Source organism: Talpa europaea (genome assembly GCF_964194135.1).
Source record: "Talpa europaea genome assembly, chromosome: 15".
Classification (NCBI taxonomy): Eukaryota; Metazoa; Chordata; class Mammalia; order Eulipotyphla; family Talpidae; genus Talpa; species Talpa europaea.
This window is the reverse complement of record NC_140083.1, coordinates 6,337,759-6,356,323: the sequence shown is the minus strand read 5'-3', so window position 1 is coordinate 6,356,323 and position 18,565 is coordinate 6,337,759. Positions and strand designations below refer to the sequence as shown.

Below are 18,565 nucleotides of genomic sequence, written 5' to 3'. Positions count from 1 at the left end.
TGAGGCTGGGAAGGGAGGAAAAAATACAGAAATTAGAATTGATGGTATTGGGGCCAACTAAGGCTCCCAGGACAACACTGTGGGCACAGGGAGCAAATATAAAGGGTAGAGAGATGGTTTCCTCTTGCCCAGTCTTCCAGGTTCTTCTAGCAGCCCCTGTTGGAAGAAATGAATGGGCATCCACTGGCAAAGCCCCGCTGGTTTGGATTCCCAACAAAGGTGAGCACAGAAGGGTAGCTTTGGAGTGGGGAAGAGATAGTTTAACCAGCCCTGAGGCTTGGACTGTGCTGAGACCCCCTCCAGGATCTGGAGACCCTGTGGACCCGGAACCTTGGAACATCCAATTCCTGATACAGTGCCTGGTGGGAATGCAAAATGGTCCAAAAACTTGGGAAACCAGTTTTCTTATCAAGTTAAATATGCACCTACCAAGCCACCCATCATTCTTCTCTATTTGACTGACAGAAGTGAAAACACATGTCCCTGGAATTCTTATGCTTAAATGCTGGTGGCAGCTTTGTTTGAAAATCTCCAAACTGTAAACAACACCAATGTCTGTCAACTTGTGAATAGATAACACATTGGCATACCATATAAGAGAATACCATTTGGCAACAAAAAGAGTAAGTGGCTGATATATACACCAGCATGGATGAATTCCAGCAGCATTATATGTTGGGGAAAAAGTCAGGCACAAAAGATCTCACACTCTGTGATTCCAGCTGTATGACATTTCAAAAAGGGCAAAATGGAATAGAAATAGATAGACAGCAGATCGATGGTTGCTGAGGGGGGTGGGGGTGGGGAGGAGACTGGCTGCAGAGAGGCATGAGGGCTGGGTTTTGGGATAATGGAAATGTCCCGCATTGTAACAATGGTGGTTACATGCTTGTCCAAACCCACCAAGCTGTGCACTGTAATTTGGTGAGTTTTATCCTATGTGAATTATATCTTGGTAAGGCTGACCTTTAGACAATGAATTTGAAGGTTATTAGAAGGGCAACATTCTCTGCTCACTTCCGGTCCCACCTGTCATCTAGGCAGCAGACAAGGGGTTTTTTAAAGTCAATCAGATCACGTTACTCTTTGAGTGTTCTGATAGAGTCTCTCTCCTTTTGGGATGGAGACCAGAAGATTGATTACTGCGGCCGACAAGTCCCTCTGTCCTGCTTGCTGACCCCAGCACTTGCAGGACTACAGCCACAGCCCAAATGGAGGCCCAACTGCCATGGGCCCAAGCATAGATCAAGCCAGCAGACGGCAATAAAACAAATTCTGTCCTGCTACCTTGACAAATATTGCTTCCTGATGAGCTAGAAGGCAGGATTCAGATTTAGAATTCTTGGCTCCTAGGAGTTCTGTGCCAGGGGTGCTGGCATGGAGAGGCAGACCTCCAGACAGTTTACCTGGCTTCCTTTGCCACTGCACACTGGCTCCAACTGACACTGTGAAGATACCTGCTAGGCCCTGGAGATATTTGCGTCTGCCCCCTGGGGGGGCTGAAGACAGCACTGGACTGGGAATCAGGAAATCTGGATTCTTAACATGTTTCCTCTGGTTTCTCTCTGAATTGTACTTTATTCTGCATGTATGTGTGTAAGTGTGTACATGCGGGTGTGAGCCTGTGTATGTGTAGTGCCAGCACACCTGTGCATGCATGTCAGGTGCATGTGGGCACACACTGGCACGCATGTGTACATATAGGCGTGAGTGTATGTACACGCACCTATGCATGTCTTGTATGGCACACGTGTGCTTGTGTGTATGCACGTGCACATGTGTGCTGTGTGAGCATTGGTGCATATGTGTGCACACATGCTTGTGCAAAGGCATGTACATATGCTTGCAAGTTTGAGAGTGTGATTCCCTTGAGGGCACAACTGGGCCAGATTCTTCTCTGTATCATTTAACAAATGAATGCTTGTGAAATAATAAATGAACAAATAGGGATCAAGTAGTGGTCATCAAGGTCAACATGTACGGAGCTTGGCCTTGTTCTATGGGCTTTGCAAATGTAACCTCACATCCTCCCGCAATTTTACAGAGCAGGGGTGGTTCCTCTGTAAACGCTCCATGCATCAATGGCTCTTATCGATCTCTCTACTTATGGTCAGTAGAGAGAAGATGCAGGATTCTTAACCTCTGTGGCGCATCTGCTCTTAGACCCGCTCAGACTCTGACAGACCTGACTGCAGAGGGCAGTGGGATCCAGCAGGCCCGCCTCTGCCCCACTGGCTCATTCTTTGACCTCGCTGGACTGGCCCTTTCATTGAGGTTTATGAGTTTCCTCCTGCAGGTGGCGCTGCAGAGCGGGAAGTTGGCTCCTGAGTCGCGGCGCCCCCTGGCGGTATATTTCCGTCAACATTTTGATTAAGTGTAAAATCATTCCCATGAGTGTGGATGAGAAAAAAAATTAGAATTTAACATGTTTTGTGAGAGAAGTAAGGTGTGCAAGGGGGAGACAGATCAAGATGGAACCAACAGAAATTATCTTAATAGCAATTTATCTTAATAGCAAATTTATCTTAATAGCGATTATCTTAATAGCAAATTATCTTTCATAGCAATAGAAATGATCAAATTACCATAAAATTATCATCAATAACAATAATAACAGTAACACCTGTTATTTACTGACCACCTAAATACTACGCACCAGGCATTGAACTGAGCTTACCTTTGTCTTTCACTGTCTTATTTAACCACCTGCAGAAGGTCTGTACCATGGAATAATGACTTGCATTTAGAGCTGGGCACACAGTAGGTGTCTTGCACATAGTAGGTGTTAATACATTTTGAAGAGATGAATAATATAGTAATGCTATGAGGCAAATATTTTACACTCTGTTTAGAAAAATAAGTAAGGAAACTGATGGCCAGAGGGGTGGCACAGTTAGTACGTGCTTCAGCCATGGCCCCTGAGTTCCAGCCCCGGCACAGCCGTGTCCTGGGAAAGAACAGGGCCAATGCCTTTAGGGACTTTACTGTCTAGCTGGCCTCACCCATGCTCTCCCTGTATTCAAACACTGCTCCAGGGCCTGCCAGGAGTGGCTATTTATGGCTGAGGGAGGAGGTCCAGTGAAGCTCCCCTCATAAATTATAAAAAGAGACACATGTGGGTCAGGATTGGGGACTTCAGTGAGCGAGGGATCCCCAGGAATCTTGCTCTGTACAATCTGGGATTTTCCTGGGACAATCGCTGGCAGCAGGCATCTGCTGAGTTTGCATGAGCTCCAGGAGTCGCCTGGCCCTGCAGAATGTGCAGGCCTGGTTGTGGGCCCATCTGAGACTTTATTCCCCTTCCTGCTGTCCCAGACCTGACCCCTGGCAGCTCAGAGGTGGTTTCCTCATCTCTACAAATGGCTGGGTTTTATCTCACACACAAGGGAGCAAGGTGTGAAAAGTGCTGCCCATTGGGTGCCCTTTGCATCCGTTTTTTTCTCAGGCTCGAGAATTCCCAGGTTTGAGCACCTTGAGCCTTTGCCCAGAGGCCAGCCGTGACAGACATTTGCAAACCTTAAGATGAGGCCAGCTCTTCTCTGATGGCCTCTGGCATTTGTTTTTGAGTTCTTGAGCCTATTTTTTTTTTTTAACATGTCATCTTCTTTGTCATTGTCAAAATGTCCCTTGATGGTCATTTTCCTCTCACTGTCCTGAGCGGCCTTATCTTCTTGGCTGGCCGCTTGGTACTCCCAGGCTGCGAGGGTCAGGTGTGCTGCAAACTGCCATAGCTGAGGCCCTTGCTCCATGAACAAAATACATGTGCTTGGGGCAGGGATGCGGGCCCGTTGGTACCGTTCAGTGACCGTTTCTGTTGACTCCTGTTGACTTTCTGTTGGCTGCAGGGAGAAGAGGTGGTCAAGCATTCATTCTCCGTAAAGTAGGGGTCACCTCAGGCATCTCTTTATACCTCCTCAGAAAGCTGGGCAAACACTTACTGAATGGAGTATGTGAAGAGCTTGGCTCTTCTTCCAGGCCGCTCTGCTGCTGCATGCCTCCCCCACCCCTGCAACAGCAGCAGCTGTGCATGCGTGTGTGTGTGTGTGTGTGTGTGTGTGTGTGTGTGCGCGCGCTGGGGGATGTGAAGACATGGCAAACAGAGCGGATTGCTGACAGTGTCTGGCCTCAAATTACACTGTATCAGAGCTCTGGCATAAAATTAGCAGCACCGCTGTTCTGCGTGTGAAGAGCCAGAGAAATACCCGTATTCAGCAGATTGAGAGGCAGGGGGGAGGGGGGCGGGGGTGGAGAGAAAGAGCCTGCCCACCTAGGTCTGAGGCCCTGCCCAGCCAAGCTGGTCCCCTGTGGCCAATGCCCCCCTCAGTGTCTGAGTCAGTGGCGGGGTTGCTTGGGTGGAGAGGGTGGGGGAGTAATGGCAAGGCCTCCAGAAACCTGGGGAGGTGTCTTACCTGCTACACACAGACACATGCACAGAACTGTGGACGAGAAAGAGAAATCCACATGTCTGGGGACTTTGCATACATTTTCCTCAATTCTTCCTGCAACTCCCTTTAATAATCCTGCTGTACAGATGACGAAGGAGAGGACAGAGAAAGTATATAGCCTAGCGCGTCAGGGGAGGGTAGAGGCATAAACCAACCTTCCCACTCTAACAAGACAGCAGTGCCTGCCAGCACTAACTGTTGGAGAAACCAGGGAGGCTTCCTGGAGGAGGTGGCCTAGGAGTTGAGTCTGAGGCAGGCTGAGTCTGAGGCAGACCAGAACTCCAGGCCCAGAGAATCACTTAGGCAAAATCTTGGTGGTGAGTGTGTGTGGGTTGGGCTGATGAACCAGAGGACGAGGAGTGACTTCCAAGGCGATAAGGCCCCTGGTTGGCTGAGCTGGCACTGGGATCCGTCTTTGATGGGAGGGGCCTCTGATGCCCTGCTGAGACCTGGCGCCAAAGACTGGCTTGGAGAAAGTCACCAAAGCCTCAGAGCCGGTGAACTCCCATTCTCAGTGCGGTGGTGGGACTTCCTCATTTGCCAGCTGGGAGGAGGGGAAGAGGAAGTAAGGGCATGGAGGAGGGGCCGCTTCTAGAAGAGAATCAGGGGCAGGGACCCCTGGGACCACAGACCCGACGCCGGGTGGCCGGAGGGAGAGCTGAACTCAGCCCGGGCCTGGCTGCTGAGACCCTTGGCGCCCACGCCCCCAGACACATCGGCCATGGCCTCGGCCCAGCAGCTGCGGGCTAAGAGGTGAGTGCAGGCTGCGGCCCCTGGGCCTCCTCGCTTTCCGGGGCCTGGGGCAGGCCAGCCCCCCAGGTGCAGTTCCTTATCCATCTCAAAAGCTGAGAGGCTGAGGGTGAGTCAGCGTCTGAATCCGCTGGAGCTATGCAGGCCCAGAACTGTCTCGGGAGATCTGGGCTTGCAGGGGAAGCTGATGCTCCAGAGGGGGAGCGGCTAACCCAGGACCACACCGCAGCGGGCGGCATCCGGACAGAACGCAGGGGTCTGGGGTCCGGGCTGGACTCGGGGCGCCATGTGGCGGTGGGGTGGGGCGTCTTCACCCTCTGTTCAGCAGAACCTGGCTGATCCTCTCCACTCAGCAGGGCACTGGCGTGGCCTCCTCTGAGCAGCCTTCCTTGACCTCCCTCCTTGCACCGGGGCCGCTTGCCCGCTGTCGCTCTTCAGTCCTTGGCTTCCCGGGGCCGTTGCCCACAGCCGTTCCTCTGTCCCCCCAGCCCCTGGGGGGCAAACCCACGAAGGATATTTCGTCCCTTCCGATCACTGCCCAGGACGCACGACAGTCCCAGGTGCTCCAAAAATGCTTATTTATTGAAGTCATAACTGGATCTTTGAGCTGGACAGTGTCTTTAGCTCCTTCTAGTCCCATCCGGTCACTGTACAGGTGGGAAACCGAGACCCCAAGAGGGCGGGGTCCCGGGGAGCGAGTGGCAAGCCTGGGGTGGGGAGCTGGGGCTCGGAGCTGGGGCTCGCAGGGGGCCTGGCCTCCTCTCTTGGCAAGGATGTTCTGAAAGTTCCCTCAGTGCCAGGTCTGGGCCCTGAGCTGTTGGGGACCCAAGAGCACAGGACTGGGCTCTTGCCCGCGGGTGGGGGCAGGGCCTCAGCCAGGGGAGGTCTATTCATTGGCTGAAATGCAAGGGGGGGGCAATGGAATGCAGATGAGCCTGAGGGTCCCTGTGGAGTCCCAGGGCACTTGATCCATGAAGAAGCATGGAGAGGCTTTTCTCCAGACACCTGGAGGTGTGAACTTCTGTGGGTGCGCCCCTCGCCTCTGGGGAGTCTCCCCCATCATTCTTTTCCAGTCTCTAGCTGGTCTTGGTCTTAGCTCAAAGCTGTTTGCTTTTGCTTGGGTAGGCCGGGCCAGGTGGACTGAGAATAAAGCCTCAGGGAGAAAATTAGATGACTTTGTTCTCTCTCTTGTACTGTGGGGTCAGGGGCCAATGTAACCATTTAGCCTTGGCTTACACCTGTCCCTTCCTGCATGGCTGTAGCCTCTGACTCAGTTTCCCCTGCCTATTGTCCCACTGTCAACTCCTCTGCTTTTCCCGCTGACTGCTGGCGCCACTTCTGGGAAGCCCTCCCTGACCACCTCGAGCTGAGGCAGCCTGGCCTCCTCTGCCCCCCAGATGGCCCTGCAGCCTTTCTCTCTGGGAGAGGTGACCCCATCTCACAAGGACCCCCTTGCTATGCTCTCTTGACCTTGGCCCCTCTGCAGCTTTGAGGGCACAGGTGACCACCAGGATCCAGGGGCAGCCCAGCATCTGGTGTGTTTCCCTTCTGTGTGCCTAGAGCCATTTCAATAACAGGATTATCGGTTTAGCGCGTAGCCCCTCTGCTCACCCAAGTGCCAGGAGGGCGGAGTTCACATCCTAGCGTGCTCCGTGCTAACAAGGGTTTCTCTAAGTTCACACTGAGCTGTTGGGAGCGTTGAACTAGAGGCGGGGCAGCCATGTTTTGGGAAGAAAATTCTGGAGCCAGATAACTGAGGGTCAGATCCCAGTTTCCCAACTTACTCGGGCAAGTTCATTCACCTCCCTGTGCCTCAGTTTCCACATCTGTAAGAAGGTGACATGTTCTGCAGGAGTGACGGGCACACCCAGAGTGCTCGGGACCCAGGCAGGGTAGTCAGCATTGCCCAGCCTGCCTGCCTCCCTGGACAGGGCCTCTGCTACCCCTCTGGTTCCTTCCTGCCTCTCCTGTCACAATGCGCATGAAATACCCGTGAAATGCACAGCCTCCGTGGAGAAACTGGAGGAAGCTTCTCCCAAAGGTGTGTGGAAAGTGACTGGGGAGGTTGCAGTGGGAGGAGCAGGGATCCCCTCTGCCTGCCCACGGTCACCCAGAACCACCTCCCGGTGGCTGCCTCCAGCATCCTGCCCAAGATCGCAGACAGTCCAGGTCACTCGGGGACAAATAGGGGCTGGGCTGGGGGGGCAGACTTTGAAACTGATGTCCCCTGAGGTCTTAGCTAGCTTTGTGGCAGCCCCCGCCTCCCTCAATGCCTGCCCTGTTTTGAAATCATTATGACATCAGCGTCACAACTGCTCCTATTTCCTCATCTGTCCACAAGAGACTGGACTCAGCCGCCCCGTCTTTTCTTTCCCCATCTCCTCAGCCATCTGCTGTCTCTGGCCACACTTGTCCTCAGCACCCCATCCACCGCCTCCCAGAATGCTCTCTGTCCCGGGAGATGGTTCTTACTCTTCCACTCCAGCCCGGGGGCCCCTGCTGAGCTCCAGGGCCAGCTGAACCTCTCCTGGGTGCCCAAGGGGCCTCTCAAATTAGTCTGGAAGGAGTCCATCAACCTTACCCCCTTCTCAGGCATCCGGGTCGGGATGTGGGGGACAAGTGGGCATGTGTGACGCTGCCCTTTCTGTCACCTCCACATCCAGTCTCCAGACCCTGCAAGTCACAACTCCGGAGTGACTCACAAATGGGTAGGGTGGCCATTGAAAATGCACGTGGCTGCAGGGAACAGACAGTGGCTTATTCCAACAGGGGCTTATTTTTCACACAAAGAGAAGTCCAGAGGTAGGCAGAGCTGGCTCCACAGTGCCAGGATTTTAGGGTCAACATCCCAGAGATTCCTTTGATTGTCTTCAAGTTTCTGCCTCATGGATGCAAAGGGTTGCTGCAGGCCCAGACGTCACACTTACTTTCAAGACAGGCAGAGGGGAGGGGAGAGAGACCACGCTGGCCTTGTTCGTCCCGCTGGATCAGGAAAGTTAAACATGCTCCAAGAGGCCCCTGCAGCGCCTCTTAGGTCTCATGAGCCAGAACTGGTTACACGGCTGCTCCTTCCTGCCAGGGAGGCTGGAAAACAGGAAGAGGATTGTTCTACTTGGCTGGGACCAGACACAATCTCCAACCTTGGGGCGAGGCACCCTGAACAAAATTGGAGCTCATTTAGCGGGAAAAACCAAGTGACACTGCAAATGATAATGATGTTGATAAGGTGACCCTTTTGTCCATCCTGAGAGATGCTTTGGGACCAAGAAGACTGCTGGACCTCGGGAGCCCCCAGGACAAGTCTGAGTCCGGGTCCAGCAAGCTGGTCGACCTTGGGAGCCTTCAATCTGTCTGGGTGTGGCGGCTGCTTGATGCTAGGAACCTCCAGGCTGACTCTAAGTCCAGGTGTGGCCGGCTGGTCAGCATCGAAAACCTCCAGACTGAGTCCGGGTGGGGCAGCTGGTTGACCTCGGGGGCCTCCAGGCTGGGTCCGAGTCCCTGTCTAAGTCCATGTCTGGATGGTGGTTGCCGTTGGGAGCCTCCAGGCTGTCTGGCTGAGGGCTGGCTGGTCAATCTCAGGAGCCCCCAGGCTGAGCCTTATTCTGGATGTGGCCTGTTGGTTGAGCTCGGGAGTCTCCCAGTGGCGTTCTGTCCCGTCAGTGTCTGTCCCTTATCCTCAGCACACAGCTGCCTGTATTGGCTTCCTAAATCTGGGATCACATTGTTTCACATTCCTCTAAAACCTGTGTGGCTCCCTGCTACTTATAGCAGTATTGGCTCGGCATGAGGCCCTCCTCTGCCCGCCCCAGCCTGGCCTCAGCTGCCTGCTCAGTCTGCTTGCACCAGACTCCAGCCACATTAGATTTGGACCTGCTGTTCAGGCCCCGGAGCCTTAGCATATGCTGTTCCCTCTGCCTGGAGGACCCTCCTCCATGTCCTACCTGGTGGACTCCTGACCCAAATGTCATTGTCTCTGAGGACTACACCCCTGTGACCTAAAACGGGAGCCTGGGTGTCTGAGTGGTGGCAGAGACTGATGCTGTTTCTGACTGAATGACGGGGATCAGGGATCTATTAGCTTAGAATGCAGCTGCTGATGGTGGCCCCATCTGCAAACGCCTTCACCCTCAAGGCTGGTCTGTCTACCTGGGCCTGTGTGGGAAGGGGTGTCAAACAAGGGACATGATACCTACATGGCTCACTTTGCACACTGCCCCACACCCCACCACACACCCACACCACACACCCACACCCATCCAGCGCATGAGCAATAACCACGATTTCTCCCCTCCACCACCCTCAGCGACTTTGAACAACTTCCTGACGATGTCGCCATCTCAGCCAACATCGCCGACACCCAGGAGAAAAGAGGCTTCACCAGCCACTTCGTAAGAGAGAGCCCGGGCCTTTGCTCCCACCTCTGAAACCCCACCCACCCGACTTCTGCACCTTTCTGACCTCTGACCCTTCAACTTCATCTCTTAACTTTGATCCTGGTGGCTCCTAATGGGAGATTTTGATCTCTAGGGAACCCTGGGATGTTATAGCTGGGGGTAGGGGTCCTCCTGACATCTAGAGGGTAGAGTCCTGGGGTGCTGCTTCTCATCCCACATTGCACGGGGCAGCCCCCCAGTAAACCATTATCTGGCCCAGAGGTAATACTGAGGGTGATCCACCCTGCTCTAACCCATCCCCCCAAATCTACCTTCTACCCCGACCTCCGAGCCCCATCCCCAGGCCTCTGGCCTCTGTTCTCCAGGTCTTTGTCATTGAGGTGAAGACTAAAGGGGGCTCCAAATACCTCATCTACCGCCGCTACCGCCAGTTCTATGCCCTGCACAGCAAGCTGGAGGAGCGCTTCGGGCCCGAGAACAAGATGAGCCCCTTCACCTGCACCCTGCCCACCCTCCCAGGTAGCCAGGCTGCCTCCTTCCCTTGCCCTGCCCCTGCCATCCAGCACCCGACACTTGTCCCTTGTCCTGTTTCAGCCCGTGAGACTGTTCCCTTGGTCCAGGGCCCCCTCCTGGCAGTCCAGCTACCATCCCTGACATTCAGGCCTCACAGCTCTTGACCTCGTGCCCCGTGACCTTCCCAGCCACCCTGTTTCCACCACCCACACCCCCGTCCCTGCTTTGCTAGGGCACTGGTGCCACAGCTCTGCTTCCACACATCCCAGCGCCCCTGCCTCCCCAGTTGCATCCCAGCACACCCCTTGGCTTCTCAGCACCTGCCCACTTGAGGCCTGCAGGAGAAACACTCAGGGGGTGGGTGATGGGGGTGGGCCGCGGGTGCCCTCTGCGCTCTGCCCTCTGCACCTCCCTTCAAGCTCCTGTGCCACCTCCAGGCTCTCTCCTCAGCAACAGCATCTCTGGGACCCGACTCTGCCCCAGTGACTCCCCCTTATCTGTTCCTCCCAGGCCTGGCTCTGCCCGGCTTGCCCTGCCCCAGCCCTGCCCACTGCCAGGGAGGATGCTCTAAGAGGGTCTGCCCTGCCCTAGGCCAGCCCCTGCCCTGTCCTCTGGAGCCCCTGGTCTCCGCCCTGTTCTCTCTTGGGCTGTTCCCCGACAGCTGTCCCTGTGTTCCTCGGGGCCCCCCCTCCACATGCGGCCGCCGCATGTGTCCTCACGTGTCAGCACATGACGTGGATCCGCCTCCACTGCGGCGGGGCCTCAGCCCGTGGGCCGGGTTCTTTCTTCCTTGTGAGAATCGTCACCCCCCTGGGTCAACCCTTCTCTGCAGCTTCGGTGCAACCCGCCCGCGTGGGCAGGACACTGGCCATTCCCTGACGCCCCCCCAACAGGCTGGATGGAGGGGCAGCCCAGAGCGGCCCTTTGTGCTGGATGGGGAGGGGCTCTGGCCGGGATCCTGGCCTGGGGGGCCGCCAGGGCCCGCGCTCCCGGTCAGGCTCCTCACAGGCGCTTTGGCTTTGCCTCTCCCCAGCCAAAGTCTACGTGGGTGTGAAGCAGGAGATCGCGGAGTCGCGGATACCGGTCCTCAACGCCTACATGAAGGTAGCAGCAGGTGGCGCTGGGCTCCTGGGGAGACCTTTAGGGAGAAGCACCTTCCCCGGGTGTGGCGCTGGAGAATGAAGCTGGGTTTCCTGCCCCCATGTCCTGTGCACCACACCCGAGGTCCTGGTTAAGGGGGGCAAATAGGAAGTGTCTCCAGGGCCGTGGGGGAGGAGGCAGCAGGGCCTCTCAGGGCCTCAGGCGAGCTCACAGACTGGGGCTCCCCCTCCTGGTCTACTCTCAGGGCTGAAGAAGCAGGAGTCTGGGAGTCTATTCTGGTGGTTTGGGGAGAGTTTTCTGCCCTTTCTAGACCTCGGCTTTCTCATTTGTGAAGTGGGGTGGTGCCTCCAGCTCTGTGTCTCTGGTGAGACTGGGATCTATTGAGAAAAGGGCAGGAAAGTGCTTTGTAAACTGGAGCCGCCCCCAGAACCTGAGTGGAGCAAGCAGCAGTGGGGTGGCAGGGCTGGGACTCCCGTCCTCAGGATTCCTCAAGGGGCCCGGAGCTCAGTGGCGCCAGCCCCCAGCCCGCCATGGTGCTCCTGACCTGTGCTGGGTGCACCCAGGGAACAGACCTGCTGAGGCCCGTGCCCCCACCCCTCACAGCCTTGGCTCCACGGGGGTGAGACCAGCCTGGGATCCTGTGAGAGTCCCCGCCCCACTGCTGCCTCGCTTTGCCACATGGACCAGTTGCTTCCGTCTTTGAGCCTCAGTTTCCCCAACTCTGATTTGGAATAAGGCACTGGAAAGTTTTTTTAGGCCGTAATACCATGAATTGCTGTTCATTTGGGTTATTTGGGGGATCCTTCCCCCACTTTTCTCTCACTTTGAGCTAAGGCATGGGCCTTGGTGGCAGCTGCCCGCTCTGGGTCACTTGCTGGACTGTGTGACCTTGGGCAAGTCCCTTCACCTCTCTGACCCTAACTCCCAGGTTCTGGGGAAATGGAGGCAGGGTCGCCTGGAGGATGACCTCTCATCACCACGTTGGGTCTAGAAATCTTTAGATATTTTCCAAATGACCTTCTCAAGCCATATGGTCCCCCCTGACCTTGAACCCAGGAACAAAGCTTGTGAAATGTTACTGAGGTTGCTAAAATACATCTTGCTTCTGTTGTCAGGCAGAGACATAAGTGGAGAGACAGGCCAGTGTGGGGGTGGGGACGGAGCAGCCGGGTCCAGACCCCCAGGCCTCTCTTCTGACTGCCCTCCCGCCCCGCCTTGTCCCCGAAATGCAGGACCTCCTCAGCCTGCCTGTCTGGGTGCTGATGGACGAGGACGTCCGGATCTTCTTCTACCAGTCGCCCTACGACTCGGAGCAGGTGCCGCAGGCGCTCCGCAGGCTGCGCCCCCACACCCGGAAAGTGTAAGTGCGGGTCTCTAGGGCGGGAGCCCTGGGCATCTTCCCAAGCAGACTTCCATCCTGGAGGCCCAGGCAACTCTCCCTTGGATGAAAAGGATGCACGACCAGGAGTTCTACCCCTGAGCCCTCCAGCATGGCTCTGCTTTGGGGATGAGCCTGGAAAATCTAGTGCAGGGCTTGGCGGGACAGAGGTGGGTGTGTTTCCATGGGTGTGACCGGAAAGCCTGGAGGCCAGACAGGGCATTGATGGAGTGGGCTCGGTCACAAGCACAACTGGGCTGGGCCTGAGAGTTCTGGATGCCTGGAGAGAGTGGGGAGCAAGGAGAAGAGGCAGGAGTCACTCTATCCTCTGACATCCCCAGGGGTCCTGGGATGCCAGGGCCCTGGTTAGTTTTCGTTCACACTGGCCACCAGGGGGCGCTGCTGCCCACGCCCTAATTCCGAAGAAGCGAGGCGCTGCCTCCAGGCCCTTCCCCAGCAGGAAATATTCTTGGAAAGGCCAATCTCCGAAAGAAGGCGTGCTTCCCGAGATAGGGCCGCTGCTGAGGAGTCCAGGGGCAGAGGTGCTGACCCTTCCTCCGGCCTGTGTTATGACAGTCCTTTGGCGCCTGGTCGCCACCCCTGTGCGTCCAGGCGGCTCTGGGGTTTGGGCAGGATTCCCGCTGCGCCCATGGCAGCCCTGCGCCCTGGAGCAGGACAGTCTCCTCTCCACGCCCTGTCCTCAGCTGGAAAAATAGAGTTGGGGAAAGAAGAACAGATGTGAACTGCTTGACAAGGGAAGGCGCCAAGCTGGGATGTCTCTTCCTCACACCTCTTCCGCAAGCCTCTGCCTCCTGCCTACCAAGGAGGGGTTCAGTCCCGCTGAGGGGTGCTGGGAGCCAGGGCTAGTGTGCAAGCTGCATTTTTGATGTCCTCTCCCTTCCTGCCTTTCCCACCCCGGGCGTGGGTGGGGGGTCTCCTCTGGGCAAAGATGCAGGGAGCCCAGCCCGAGAGGACCTGGGTGCCCACCAGACTCTTCTCTCCCCACAGCAAGAGCCAGTCCCGGCAAGGTGCCCCCTTGGACCGCTTGGCAGCTCCTCGCGCAGAGGTACTCCCTCCGGTCCGGGCCTCCTCCTTCACACCACAGCAGCAGCCTGGCTCCACCTGCGGCCGCCGGGGCCCTCCTGCTGGGCCCACTGTGTGCCGGGATGGCCTGGGTCGGGGGAGAAGGGTCCCCCGGCCCCCAGCTGGACAAGGGGAGGGGATGTGACATGCACCAGGAATGCTCCCTGCCATTCACTCAGCCTCTGCCTGGCCAGCCCCGCCTTGGTTCCGAAGTCTCAGTTGCCTCAAAGCCCTGCCTTCGAGGAGCTCATGGCCCCCTGGGGACACACACTTGGAAATGGGCATTTCAACACCAGCGCGGCCAGCACTTCCACATGCTGGAGCTTATGGGAGAGCCAGAGGCCCCACAGGGAGCCCCAGGAGAGTTTGGACCCTTTCCTCCCCATGCTCATCCTGCAAATCTAGGCAGAGGACTCATTCTGGAGTCAGGAGGACCTGGGTTCTAATCCCAGCTCCTCTCCCAGTGAATGGTGTGAGCTCAGACAGTCACTCACCCTCCCTGAGCCTGTTTTCTTGCCTGTTAAATGGGCCCTGGCACGTGAAGCACTTTCGTGGGAACCCAGCTAACGTTTCCTCCCTCCCTCCTGCTCCACTCTCTCCCAGGCGCTGTTTGACTTCACTGGGAACAGCAAACTGGAGCTGAATTTCAAAGTTGGAGATGTGATCTTCCTGCTCAGTCGGATCAATAAAGACTGGCTGGAGGTAAGGTTGGAGGTGAGCGAGAGGAGAATGGAGTCAAGGTCGGGGATGAGGATGGCGGTGAGAGTAATGGTTGGGGGGGAGCCAAGGATGGAGGTGCAGATGGAGGTGGGTGGAGGTGAGTATGGAGGTAGGGTTGGAGGTGCAGATGGAAGTGGGGTTGGAGGTGAGTATGGAGGTGGGGTTGGAGGTGCAGTGGAGGTGGGTGGAGGTGAGTATGGAGGTGGGTTGGAGGTACAGATGGAGGTGGGGTTGGAGGTGAGGTTGGAGGTGCAGATGGAGGTGAGGTTGGAGGTGGGGTTGGAGATAAGTTGGAGGTGAGGTCACTGAGTCTGGTGGGGGATCAGAGAACCAGAGGAAGAGACACTGATGATGGTGATCCTGGAGATCTGGGCAGGTGGTGGGGGGACTATGAGGAGACATAACCACTAGGGCGGTAGGTATGTGAATAGAAGATTCTGGAACCTCACTTGCCTTTGGTTCTGACCCCAAAAGCAGTCACTTGGGGCACATCAGTTAGTCTTCACTGGAACCTGAGGGCAATTTCTTGGTCTGGCTGCTCAGCCTGTGCTGGGCTCAGCCCATTCATTCAGTAGCAGTCCTGGGGCCGGGCAGCTCTTTGCTGTGGGGGCCCATGGGGGCATCATGGGTGTTTAGCAGTGACCTCGGCCTCCACCCACAAGATGTCAGTATCAGCCCTGCAGCTGCAGCATCAAGCATGTGAGACTTCTGGCTGGGGCCAGGGGCAAGGGCACTGGGCCGAAACCCACAGGCTGGATTTGGGCTGCTGGTCTCATGGGCAGCAGTAAGAGCCCTGGAGTCTGCAGTTACATCACAGCTTTGTTTTGAAGCAGCTTTGTGGCCTTGGGAAAGTTGCTCAACTGGGTAGTTTCCTTTTCTGCAAATGGAGATAGTGAGGGCAGTTGCTTCATAGGGTTCTGGGAAGATTGAAGGGGGGCATGGCTGCTCAGGGCCGGGTGGTAGAGCCTGGGTGCCAGGTGGCCGTTAGCCGGGTGCTGGGAGGGCTCCGTGAGACTCTGGAGCCACAGTCTGCCTGTCCTGTTCACGCTTTGTCCCTGCACACACACACACACACACAGAGGCGAGCGCGTGCGCGTGTGGTGAAGAGCGTGTGGCGCAGGCAAGGGTTCCGTAGGACTTGTGAGTGGAGATGGGAGGTCACTGGCTGCCAGCCTTTGTGGTTTTCAAACAAGATGCCTTTTGCTCGGGGCTCTTGGAGAGGGAGCCTGAGGGAGTTTGTGGGCTGGGGGTGGGGGAGTGAGTCTGTTCAGGACCACTGAGGGAGGGAGTCCCTGTGTGGAGCAGGGACCCCTGGGCTTGCTGACTTTGTGGTTTTGATTTCTCCACACCCGCCACCAGCCCCCTCCTTGCCCGGAGCTGTCTCAGTACTCAACTGCTGCCTGATGCTGGGTCACTGTGCAGAAACAGGAAGTGTTTGCTGCCTTCCTATTTTCTGGAAAGTTCTGTGTCAGTATGTGGCCAGCTATGACTTCAGATGGGGGGAGGGGCCAGGGGAGGGTGAGGGTGCTGCTTCAAGCCTCAGTTTATGTCTGTAAAATGGGACAAGAATACTGTCTTCTGGAGGGCTGTGAAGATGAAGATTAAGAAAACCTGTGGGCAGAAGCGAGGCTGGGTCTTGGCCCCAGATGTGCAGATTGCTGGTCTCGAGCAGGTGGTGTCAGCAAAATGATGAAAGTGTGAGCTTCCTCCCTCTCTGTTTTCTCCATTAACCTCTCCCACCTGCGGGCTCACTCAAGTTCACATACTTACCTGCCATGGGCTGTCACCTCCCCATAGTGGAAGTTCCCTGGGGGTGTACAAGGACCACGTCCTTTCTGAGCGGCCAGAGCTGGCACAGAGCAGGTGCTGGGCGAAGCTTGGGATGAGTGAGGAGTGAGTGAGAGACGAGAGTCTCTTCCAAGACAGATTCAGGCCTTTATCGGTTCTTGGGGTGAACAGCTTCGTGGCCTGGCTTGCTTTTTTCTCCTCCCTCTACCTAAGAGACCTCATCCGCCTTTTCGCATCATTAAAGAGGGCCTGGAGAACCCTGCATCCTTTCCTCCCACCCTCAGGGCACTGTCCGGGGAACCACGGGCATCTTCCCCCTGTCCTTCGTGAAGATCCTCAAGGACTTCCCGGAGGAAGACGACCCCACCAACTGGCTGCGCTGCTACTACTATGAGGACACCATCAGCACCATCAAGTGTGTGGCTGCAGGAGGGAGGGGCCTCCCGTCCTGCCACACTCCTGGCCATTCCCTGCCCCCCATGACCCACCTTGCCCCAGAGACCCAAACTAGATCGCATGTCAACTCCCAGCGCCCACGTGCGCGCACACACACCCCCCCCTACCACGCACACACCCACACTCCTGCAGCAGCTGCCCCTCACCTGCAGAGAAGCCATGACAGCAAGAGGTCCAGGTCCAGCATGGCCTGGCTAGCCTCATTCTTGTGCCCCTTTGGGCCTGATGCCTCCTCACCCTGGCCTCTTGTTCCCATAGGGACATTGCAGTGGAGGAAGACCTCAAAAGCACCCCACTATTCAAGGACCTGTTGGCGCTCATGAGGTGAGGCGCTGCGGTGGGAGGCAGAGGGGTCAGGGCCTGGAGAAGCAGAGGAGGGACACAGAGTGCTTAGGTGCTAGACATTCTGCATCTCTGTTGCCTTCTGGTTTTCCCCACCGTCCCCCTGACAAGGTAGGTCCCAGCTCCCCTTGTCAGCCCCTGGGGATACAGAGACATCACACAGTTTATCTTCCACTTTTTTCTACTACAAACTATTTTGGGTAACATATTTGATGACTTGCCCAGTGGTTTTCTTAAGATGATTTCCTAGCAGTAGACTCTGGGGATCGCAGTGCTGGCACAGCTGTCAGGCTTCTGGGCCATTTTGTCTAATGACCCATAGAGAGCTGTAGGAATGCCGGCTCCCTGCACCCATTGCACCCTCCGAGCCTCCACGAGCTCTCCTCAGGGGCCGCGCAGGCCTTGCTGCGCCCGGCCAGGCTGAGGCTGGCTCCTCCTCCCCACAACAGTTCTTAGACCTTCAGCCCACAGTAACGGGAGACATTCCAGGCTGGGACACTGGTTTATTCTGAGCACCCCCTCCCCCCCAGAGTCTGTTCCTGCATTTGTTCCTGGGAGGCTCACCTTGTGGCCATGGAGGCCCAAGTCAAGTTCTGACCTTTTCTGAATTCTTCCATTCAGGCCCTAAGCCCCCTGTCCTGGCCCCACGTTGAGGCCCAAGGCTGAGGGGCCTTTCGTTCACCTTGCCTCCCCCCAACCCCCCAGGCGGGAGTTCCAGAGAGAGGACATCGCCCTGAACTACCGGGACGCCGAGGGGGATCTGGTTCGGCTGCTGTCGGATGAGGATGTGAACCTCATGGTGAGGCAGGCCCAGCATCTCCCCACACAGAAGCGCCTCTTCCCCTGGAAGCTGCATGTCACCCAGAGAGACGACTACAGGGTCTACAACACAGCCCCCTGAGCCCACGATGCCCCTGGGCTATGAGGGGACACTGGCCAGGAAACTTCAGCCCCGGAAGAGATGAGGGCCTGGAGCAGCTGGCAAGGGGCTGCCTTCATGGTCCTGAATCTGATGGACTGCTGGGCTGTCCCGTCAGCGTCCGTGCCTGGTTCTCACTTAAATAAACCATTTCATGTCAAGGGTCAGACTTTTTAAGATAATGTCTTTTGAGGGAAGAGAGGAGGGGCTTGCCGGGTGCAAAGGCAACCATCCCTTACCCCTCTGGGCTTTTCTAGGCTGGCAATAAGCAAGCAAGCTTCAGACAGATTGATAAAAGTAAAAACAAACTTTAATAATAACCTGCAAACCTCCTGGGTATGTGGGGGAGACCCATCAGGATGGGGTGACCTGGCCTGGTGGCCTTGATGTCACCTTCAACAGCCTCATCAACACAGACAGAGTTTGTGGAGGGAGAGGAGGGTGAGCTCGGGAGGTTGCTGGGAGGGTCAGTACAGGGAAGTGTGCAGAACGAGTTCTGCCTGCGCTGAAAAATTGGTTCTTCCTGTTCCAGACCCTTAAAGAGAAGTTTACAGAAAAATGTCTCTTTCAGAGTCACCCTCTCCCCAGCCTGCAGAGTTGCTCCCCTGAAATCCACTTTTTGCCAGAAAGATCTGTTGGGATGGCAGCGTTTCGCTTCCCTACGGAGAATATCCTT

At 56.2% G+C, this 18,565-nt stretch overlaps 1 protein-coding gene across 1 annotated transcript; it reads left to right on the top strand.

Moving 5' to 3' along the window:
* Positions 1 to 5,166: 5,166 nt before the first annotated feature.
* Positions 5,167 to 17,920, top strand: NCF4 (neutrophil cytosolic factor 4; the record flags this gene model as incomplete). The annotated part of the gene is made up of 10 exons (XM_084255639.1): positions 5,167 to 5,198; positions 9,499 to 9,583; positions 9,955 to 10,108; positions 11,136 to 11,206; positions 12,436 to 12,563; positions 13,590 to 13,647; positions 14,268 to 14,366; positions 16,457 to 16,587; positions 16,887 to 16,952; positions 17,676 to 17,920. 10 exons carry the CDS (start codon positions 5,167 to 5,169, stop codon positions 17,869 to 17,871), a joined length of 1,020 nt encoding a protein of 339 aa, XP_084111765.1. The 3' UTR covers positions 17,872 to 17,920.
* Positions 17,921 to 18,565: the final 645 nt, after the last annotated feature.